Raw genomic sequence first — 10,107 nt, 5'->3', positions numbered from 1 at the left:
CTCCTATTGAAATAGAATTTTTCTCCTTAAAATTACCCTTATGTTTATTGAAAGAGCCAAATTAAGACCAACTTATCTATTGTATTCAATTTGGCCTGATTGTTTGCATAAACACAACAAGCTTGGTAATTGATCACTTTTGCCAGAATTTCATGATTGAGTCTCAATGTGCCCCTTAGGGCAGAGAAGCCAAGACATCTAGCTGCTGGCAGGCCTGCCTGCAGTATCTGCTGGGTTAGGTGAATTCCTCACCTGCAGTGGCTCTACAGGGGCCCATGCCCTAGGCTTTAAGGTCCATCTCAGTAACCCTCCTATTTGTTGTGGCCTAGAGTGCGTGGGGGTTCTGCGGGGACACAGAGGTGCCCTTGTTGCTCCCCTTCTCCCCTGGCCAATTGCCAGCGATGGCAGGGTATGGGCCTGACACTCTAGCACCATCTATTTTCAGAGCTAGTAGGCAAGATACCAGGCTTTGTATATGACACTCTTAAAGGCTTTAAGTCTTCAGAGTCCAGATCAGGCTCTTAAAACATGATATTCCAGTCAAAGTTTTTGGTCAATAAAACTATTTGAAAGTGGTGTTATTGAATTTATGCAAAGAAATGCATTGCCATGGTTCATTCACTAAGAATTGCCAAACTCCGGAGGGATCATATAGGGGAAAAAATATACTGACCTGCTTTAAGATCATCTGATTTTCCTTGCCAGTCCTTTTTATGGACTTTTCAGAGTAATATTTTTCTCAATGTATTATAACAAAACAGTCTCCAGATGACAAGAAAAAATTTAAAATGACATGTTTATGGATTTCATTATAATACAAATGATATGGAATGGTGTCTGTAAAACCCAACATTCTATAATATATCAATAATTATTAGTTATAACTGTATTTGACAAAGGTTTCTATGTACCTTTATATAAAATCTTTCTTTATGAGAGAGAAAACAAACATGTGAGGCATTTCAGAGCCTATTGGGATGATCTACTAGTAAAGCTAATTCTAGATCAAGAAAAAGTTTCTTAAAATTTAAACCCTTGAAGGATTGTCAAAATTGATTTTACTAAAAGATTATATATTAAAGTGTATTAGACAGGAACATAGCTGAGCAAACTTTAGTTCCTATGATTAAAAGATGGTCCTTTTTTATTAAATACCTGATAAATAGAAATATTTTAGTAGAAAAGAACTGACTAAAATAAGGCTTATTTTTCTAACTTTATCTGTACTTGGGTGTGGACAGTAAATAATACTAGTTGGATTTCTTTTATCAGTCCCCCTGAGTACTTTGGCATAACTATGTACTCTGTTTCGGAAGGCAGAATGCAAATTATTTACTCTTCCTGGCTTACTGGTCTGTATCATTTAATTAATCTTCTAATAATTCTCTTGTCCTTTTTATTACATACACAGCCTTTATAAATTTTATACTTCTAAAGTAGCTTTCAAACCTTTTTTCTATGTCCTTTAAAAATGCATAACCATCCCTTAGACCAGGGGTCCTCAGACTTTTTAAACAGGGGGCCAGTTCACTGTCCCTCAGACCGTTGGAGGGCCGGACTATAGTTTAAAAAAAAACTAGCAAGAAATTCCTATGCACACTGCACATATCTTATTTTGAAGTAAAAAAACAAAACGGGAACAAATACAATATTTGTATTTGCATGTGGCCCACGGGCCGTAGTTTGAGGACCCCTGCCTTAGACCTTATATTAAGTATCTCTACTTTAATATTCTTTCTTTTTGCTATACCCTCAGCAACCTGATTGGCCCTTTCTTTTTTTTCTAAAATGTATTAGAATTCCTTATTCTTAGAAACCCTAATTTTTCAATGATTACCAGAAAGCAAACAGATAACACTTCTCAGATTAATATTTGTGAACATACCTTAAATGTACTTTTACTTTTTCAACAACAAAAACTCTAACAAAGTACAAGAGACCTTACTTCTGCAATAAAAACTAAGAGGTAAATTAAAACTTGTCTAGTAAAACCTGCTATATTCTTCCTTAGAGATAACATCTCAGGCTACTGCTGCAGCTCTAAATTCTTTCACAGCCTAGAAAAGCTGGGTTTTGGTGGTGTAGTGACCAAAGGGCTACTTGGTGCCTAAGGGGGAGGCTGAGATTATAAATTATCCTCTTGGCTGATTTCTTAGATTCTCCCCCAGTTGTATAGGGAAAGGAATGCAGGATAAGGGTCTTACTGCCCTTGTTATTTTTTGTTTCTGTTTTTAGACTTTTCTGCCTTTATAGGGAGAGAGAGGACTGGATTTTCCTTATCAACATAATTATTACCAGAAAGCTTTATTTAAAACAGGGATAACTTAATGTGAAAGTACTATTTTTTTTAATTACACTGTTAACTATGATTGCCCCTTCTGTTCAAAGAAAGGACATGCTAATCTGGCTGGGTATTTTATGCCTCTAGGGCCACCCTTGGAATACCGTCTATCCTTATTTAAGAACTGCCCATTCTCTTGCCTCCATGCTCCAAAGTTTAGCCTTGGTTCCAGCTTGGCTGGTCCGTGCTGGCTTGTAATGTTAGAAGCATGGGCGGACCACCCGCTTCCATCCCGGTCACGTACTGGTTAATACTAATGCTGTCAACTGGATGTTTAATGGACATGATGCTGGGTGGAGTTTTGCAAATTTCTCCGTCCTGCTGAGTTTGGCAAGTACTATCTTCCTTTTTGCCCAAGGAAACCTCTGGGCTTTTGTTCAGAGCGAAATGGCTCCCTCCCCCCTCCCCTATTTTTTTCTGTTTTCTGTTTTTATCTTCCCCCCCTCCCCCTCCCTTTTTGCATTAACTATTCCCTCTGTCCTGGGCAGTAAGAGATAAGGGAGCTGTAAATAACAGGTTCTTTGTTTAAATAAATCTTGAGACTTCTATGACTTTTTACAACTCTGTTGCAAATAGTTAACTTTAGAACTCAATTTTTTCTCTAGCTTTTCCCGACAAGTAGCCTTGAAACTTAGCCGGCCTTTGTTTTAAATTTCTCTGGGTATAACCTTTACAAATTTTATACCTTTAAATTAATCTTAGAATTTTAAAATTTTAACCTAATACAGTAAACTCATAAATCAAGGAAAAGCAAATTAAAAGTTCTCTAGCGGTCTAATACTTAAAAAGAAAGAGAAGGACAATTCCTAAGAAAAAAGATTCTTATCAGCTGCTGGAATGCCACCCTGGAATTTCTTTTATAGTTCTGTATCATTTAATAAGGCGTCCTCTGTTTCGCTTGCTGGTTTTGCCAGAATTTCAAAATCAGCCCTACTGGGCTTCCCCCTAAAACTGGGCTTGCCCCAAACAAATTAAACAGACAAAAACATCAACAAATACTCATCTGTTTGCAGCCAGGTGGCCTAAACTCTCTCAGTTAACAAAAACACACAAAAGCACAGGATAATACAAAGTAGCTTTCGCTTTAGTCAGGCTCTCATACTCACATTTACATACCAGTCAGTCCGAGCCACTTCCCCTGCCCCCAAAGGCAGGTCTGGATTTGGAGGGCACTTTAGCAGACATTCGCTCGGAAGTTAAACAGTTATCTGGATTCCTGCCCAACTTCCCTAACAGAAACAGATGTGGGTTCCCTCCCTGAACCCACACCCCAAGACAGGATTCTCAACCAACGTCTTGGTGAGAATCTACCAGAGAAGTTACGACTGCGTCCAGTCCTCTCAGTACAGGATTACTGAACACAGGCGGACAGGCAGGAAAGTGAACTCGAAATCCCTTAATCGCATTCACTTACCTCCAGAGGTTTTCTGGTGACTCCGTCTGGCAGCCAGAACCACCAAGGAGTGTCTCCAGGGCCTTGGAATCTTCCCAGGTGGTGTGTCTCCCCTGGGGACCTCCCAGGGGCTGGCAGCCAGGCCTCGGAAGGCTGTCGGCCTTTGGCGTCTGAGACCAAGTGCTGGTAAGCACTATCTCGCTGGGGCCTCCAAATGTTATAATGTAAATCAGTGAGGTAAACAGAGGACGCCTTATTAAGCCAAATTTTGGAGTCTTTTATTTCGCTAGCGGGCTCAGAGGAATATTGCTTCTCAAACTCTGAGCAAAAACATGGAGGACGCCCTCCCTTTTTATATTCTCCCAGTCCTTTGTTTCCCAAATATGGAATTATACTTCTGGACCTTTCGCGGGCTTTGCCCTATGTAGATATTTTGCAGGAAGCTTGCAACTTGAGCATAGTACATTTCAGATAACTGGAGTATGGGAGTAACCAGGGACATCAGCAGAGCTGCTTGCAAGGTCAGATAGTTGCGCTTATTTTCTCCGTTATTCAAGCAACTGTTTACAGAAGCCAAAATAGCAGGGTTAAAATCTAAAATAGCAGTTTTTACAAAATAGAGGTTACTATGCTTCAGTATATGTCTGGGTGCCCCCAAGTCTCACCCGGCACTGGAGCCCAGAGCAAGCAGGAGCTTGTATCTCCCTCCTGATTAAAAAAGCGGTACACCCGGGTGCCAGCCCATTCCATGCTCCGCACCTCCTACTAGTCTCAATGTGCTTTCTTCTTTACCCCTCTATTTGTAGTACTTCCACTCAGCCTTCTTCCCCGCAGTTCTGGATGATAGTTATGTATTTTAGTTGTGATTTTTATGTTTGGGTGTGAGGAAGCAAGTACGGGTGTTTACTTACGCCGCCATCTTGGTTCTTGTACCATGCATTCTTTTTTAAAAAAAAATATATTTTTATTGATTTTTAGAGAGAGGAAGGGAAAGGGAGAGATAGAAGCATTGATGAGAGAAACATTAATTAGCTGCCTCCTGCATGCCCCCTACTGGGGATTGAGCTTGTACCCAGGCATGTGCATGACCTCTTGGTGCATGGGGTGATTTTCAATCCATGGAGCCATACCAGCTAGCTCTTTTTTGAAATGAGTGGACAAATACATGTCTTTATATATTAACCTTTACTGTCAAAATGTTCAAATATTTTGTCTGCCAACAGGGGAGGGCAGTTGGGGGCAATCGGGCCGACGGGATCGGTTAGGGGCCATCAGGCAGGCAGGCAGGCAGGCAAGCAGTTAGGAGCCAGCAGTCCCGGATTATGAGAGGGACACCCCCCACGGGGTCCCAGATTGGAGAGGGTGCAGGCCGGGCTGAGGGACACCCCCGTGCATGAATTTTGTGCACCAGGCCTCTAGTCTATATGGCTAAGCGAACATTACAACCTCACTATGATGTGTACTGATCCGAGTTAGAACCTTTGTATTTAATGTTAATATCTTTTTCAGTTTTTTATCTGCTTTCGAAAACTAATACCAAAATTTTGGGGGGAAGCTTTAACAGTAGTAGAATTATTTACTTGATATTGCAAATGAGGTATTTCTTTTAATTCTAATGTTAGAACACCCCAGGGCTCAGTCTAATGTCTAATAACATATGTTCTTTTATTTATGGTCTTTCTTACCCCTGAAATGTTAAGTTCCATGATTTTTAAATTTTAACACATTGTTTGCGGGTAGTTTTTATCGCACACTAACAGGTGGCACGGGCCTTTTGCTAATTTTTTTGCGCAAATGGCAACGTTCAGTAAAATTATGATAACTTTAGTTTACATATTTATACGTTACCCGCATTCTACCACTAGTCTATAAAAAATGTATTAATACGTGTCCCGCGCTCTACTACCAGTCAACATAAAACGTTTAAGTAAAACATATAAATACTTTTCCCGCATACAATGTGTTAATACCCAGTATTGGGAATGGTGCCTGGCACATAGTTAGTGCTTGATAGATGATTGTGGAATGAATGAATGTTGAAGTAAATAACTAGTTGATTTGGAACAATTGTAAATACCGCAAATATTTTTTAAAAAATATTTTATCTGCTACTTGAATATAGTCTGGTTACAGTATAATCATTTTATAATTTTCAGAGTCCTTTATGAGTTGTCTGCTCATAGGACTGACTCTGTCCTGGATAGGAAAGATATTTTGCTATGGGGATTATATTTAGGGTGGGGACTATATTTTTACTCAAGCTGCACAGTTGTTTTGTTTATCCATCTTTGGAAGTGTTCCTTAAAGATATTTTGAACCTAGATCTAGGGAAAACTATAGCTGCCAACTGAGATATTTGGTGTTAGGCTTTTTGCTGGTAACAAACAAATCATGCTGCTGACTGACTTTTTGGGTTTAAAAATTGGCAAGGAGGGTATTTGTTTCTGAATTGATTTTTATTTATAAAATCATTTTGAGAACTGTTTGCATTAATCAGACCATAACAAAGTACACTTTTGTTTCTAGGTGAAAAATTTAGAGAGCTAATGGATAAGTTCCTGAGAGTTAACTTCAGTAAAGGCTGCCCACCGTTGTTTACTACTTTGAAATCTTTATATTACAATACAGAAAAGGTAAAATTTGGTCTTCATTCACTTTTGCTGTAGTCTTTTTACTAAATTATTTTAGAAAGATTTCCATGTAAATAACATGCTATCTTATATAATAAAAGCCTATGTGGCGTCATGCGACGTTTTCACAAGATGTCTGCCCCCACATCCTCACAAGATGGTCAGCAGGGGAGGGCAGTTGTGGAGGATCAGGCCGGCAGGGGAGGGCAGTTGGGGGTGAGATCAGGCCAGCAGGGGAGGACAGTTGGAGGCGAGATCAGGCCTTCGGGGCAGTTGGAGATGTTCAGGCCGACAGGGGAGGGCAGTTGGGGGCAATTGGGCTGACGGGATCGGTTAGGGGCCATCAGGCAGGCAGGCAGGCAGGCAAGCAGTTAGGAGCCAGCAGTCCCGGATTATGGGGGGGACATCCCCCACGGGGTCCCAGATTGGAGAGGGTGCAGGCCGGGCTGAGGGACACCCCCGTGCATGAATTTTGTGCACCAGGCCTCTAGTCTATATATATATAAAGGCTAAGCGAACATTACAACCTCACTATGATGTGTACTGATCCGAGTTAGAACCTTTGTATTTAATGTTAATCATCTATCTATTCATATAAAAGTCTAAACGACTGGCCAACCATTCAGCCATCTGACCTGTGGCTATGATGTGTACTGACCGCCAGGGGGCAGATGCTCAATGCAGGCGCTGCCCCCTGGTGGTCAGTTTACTCCCACAGCCAACCTCCCACAGCTGACCAACCTCCTGCAATCCCTCCCCCGAGCCAGTCGGCCTGATCAGCCCCATTCGGGATTGGGTGAGATGGCCTGATTGGCCCAGATTGCTGGGCAGGCTGAGGGCCCCCCACCTGTGCATGAATTTGTGTACTGGGCCTCTAGTGATTTAATAATTTTCTCTGTTCTAATAATGTTATTCTCTTGAACTGAAATTATATTCATAAAGTGTAAGTCCTATCAAAGTGTATGTTAGTCTGTGAAATTTGCACTAAGATGATTAAAGGTTTGTATTTAATCGGTATACTTTTCTATAAATTTGACATATTGTCACCAGAGGTCTGTATTTATTTTGTAATTAATCATTTATTTTATAGTATGATTGTGGACTTTCTAATTTGTTATGTATGCTTTCAAAGTTAGCATGGATAAATGAGTTAGTGCAACAGTACCAAGTGGCTGTCGGAGGGGAGGGGTTGTGGGGAGGGTTGGTGAGAAAGGTTAAGGGATTAAGAAGTACAAATTGGTAGTCACAAAATAGTCCCGAGGATCTAAAGTACAGCATAGAGAATATAGTCAACAGCGTCGTAAAGAACTACATATGATGCCAGGTGGGTACTCAAAATGCCACTTGGTACTGTTAGTTTTAACTCAAGCCTCCATTTTAATGAATATAGTTTAGCTAGTTCTTGAATAAAGAGAACAATACTTTTCTGTTTCTTAAAATTAGGAAAGAGGTACTTGGCCTTAAACTGAGTCCATCTGCAGTTTGAGAGATTTTTGGAAAGTCTGAAGCCTGAGGCAAGAGGCCAGTTGTATGGATAAGCCACTGGAAATGGCTTGGGTGGCAGGGAATCACCAGGATGGGGTTAACAGTGTGGGCTAGGTTAATGGAGACTGAGACGTGGCGCCGGCTAGTCAGCTCTCTGTAGAGGAGGTCCCAGCACTTTTGTCTGAGAGAAAGCTGCCCCTGAGTTCCTGCCCCAATGCCAGACAGCTCAACTCCTCCCCATGTATCGCTGGATACCCTCAAACTGCTGCCCCACTGCTGGAACTCAGAGGGAGTGAGTCCGAGTAAATCTATGTTCTGGCCCTTTAAGAGGAATGCCTCCGATTCGAGCAGTCTCTGTGTCATGCAGCCACAATTTTCACTGGTGTAGGGTGGGACTCCTTGCTCTTCACGGAGGCCTCCTCAGCCAAGATATCCCTTCCGGTTTTAAACATGCCACCTGTGGGTGTTAGACCAGCCCTTTTAGCACCTCTGCCCTCCACCAGTCTTAATGTGCTTATTTAATTCTCTAGTTATAGCATTTCCATTGAGCCAGATTTCAGGCAATTCTGAGTGATGGTTTTCCAACAGGATGAGGCAGTTGCTTCTGCTTACAGACTGTTATTCTCAATCTCTTAATGGGCCTTGGAAACTCCACAGGGTGGGGTAATGGGTTTTCCCTTAGGGTAGGGTAAATTGCCTTTCCTTCAGGGAAAACCTGCCTAGATAGCAAAGGTCTGCCTTGGGGAAATGATATCCTCCATAGTGTGGGGGAGTGACTCAGGAAACCGGGGTGTCTGTCTTCTGAGGTCTAACCCCGGAGCCCCAAACCCTTGCTTCTGCTCACACAGCTCTAGTCCACTCTGCGGGAGTCCCGGGTGAGTGGCTGCACACGAAAATTTATGTGTTGGCCCTTTAAGAGGGTGCCTGCATTTTCAGCTGGCCCTACCTGGCAGACAGAAACTGCTGCTTTTCACAGCCAAATTTTTTGTGAGCACCTTACTCAGTTCTGGTGGTGCTCTCTTCTGGGGGGTCCAGCTTGGGGTTTAGACCCCAGAGTTCTCAGTGGGAACCCCCACAGCTGAGATATCCCTTGAACTTGAGCTACTCTCTGTAGGAGCCCTCCGCCGTTTTGCGCCTCCGCCATTTCTACCAGTCTCTATGTGGTCTCCACTTCCTTGGTTATCAGAGTTCTCTCCAGCTAGTCTTCAGTTGATTATTCAGGATGGTTTTTCTGTATTTTAGTCGTAATTCCAGTTTGGTCCTGGGAATGTGTCCCTGTAGCTTCCACTTACTCTGCTGCCATTTTGGAATCTCTGATATAAATTTTTTAGATTCAAGAAATATGCCTAATGAACCAAGGCACTAGTGTTCTTTGCAGTTTCTTTCATTTAGGAGATTTCATGTGGGCTTTACATTCTCTTGATTTTTTTTCTCAATCAAATATTATTTTGAAGTAATGAAACTGAAGATTTTATTTTACTCAGTAATGTTTATACTCCTTTATGAAGAATTATATGTAACTTCAATATGTTTTGTTGTACTTTGTTTTATTATTGAATTGACTAAAAATGTTTCACCCTGGAGAGGAAAAGTGTATATGCCCATATTTAAAACTGCCTGTAGCTGCAGTTTTTGCAACTGCCAGAAGATGGCATTGTAAGTTCATGAAAAGATATTTGGCTCTATAAATTAAACCATTTGAGTAATGAATTTCTAAGGGTAGAAAGTTGTTTAAGTTACAGATATTCTAAGTGAGATTGATAGAGTGGTATTGACCGTAGTGGGTTAAAAATGTTATCTTTTATGTTGTTGCTAATCCTCAACCAAAGACATTTTTTCCATTGATTTTGAGAAGAGGGAAGGAGGGAGGGAGGAGAAAAAGAGAGGTAAGAGACACATTGATTGGCTGTTTCCTGCATGTGCCCTAACCTGGACCAGGGATCAAACCTGCAACCCATGTATGTGCCAGTAACTGGGAATCAAACCCAACCAAGAGGAAAAAACTAAGATGGTGGCATAGGTAAACACCGGAAATTGCTGCCTTGCACAACCACTTCAAAACTACAATTAAAAGACAAAACAGACATCATCCAGAACCACAGAAAGGCTGGCTGAGTATAAATTCTACAACTAGAAGGAAAGAGAAAAGTACACTGAGACTCAGAGGAGGTATGGAAGTAAAGTGCAGAGGTACGGAGGCGCATGTGGAAAGGGCTGGCAACGGAGGGCGAGGTTGTTTTTTTAAATAGGGAGGGAGT

At 41.5% G+C, this 10,107-nt stretch overlaps 1 protein-coding gene across 1 annotated transcript in view; it reads left to right on the top strand.

Moving 5' to 3' along the window:
- Positions 1–2,516, top strand: part of LOC102753743 (N-alpha-acetyltransferase 16, NatA auxiliary subunit-like) — a 44,606-nt gene extending 42,090 nt beyond the window's left edge. Inside the window, exon 8 of the mRNA XM_015572592.1 lies at positions 2,497–2,516. Within this exon, the coding sequence (XP_015428078.1) occupies positions 2,497–2,501 (5 nt within the window). The 3' untranslated portion in view covers positions 2,502–2,516. The remainder of the gene's footprint in view (positions 1–2,496) is intronic.
- Positions 2,517–10,107: the final 7,591 nt, after the last annotated feature.

Source organism: Myotis davidii, unplaced genomic scaffold (genome assembly GCF_000327345.1).
Source record: "Myotis davidii unplaced genomic scaffold, ASM32734v1 scaffold105, whole genome shotgun sequence".
Classification (NCBI taxonomy): Eukaryota; Metazoa; Chordata; class Mammalia; order Chiroptera; family Vespertilionidae; genus Myotis; species Myotis davidii.
The sequence above is the reverse complement of the archived record's forward strand: the minus strand, read 5'-3'. Positions and strand labels throughout refer to the sequence as shown.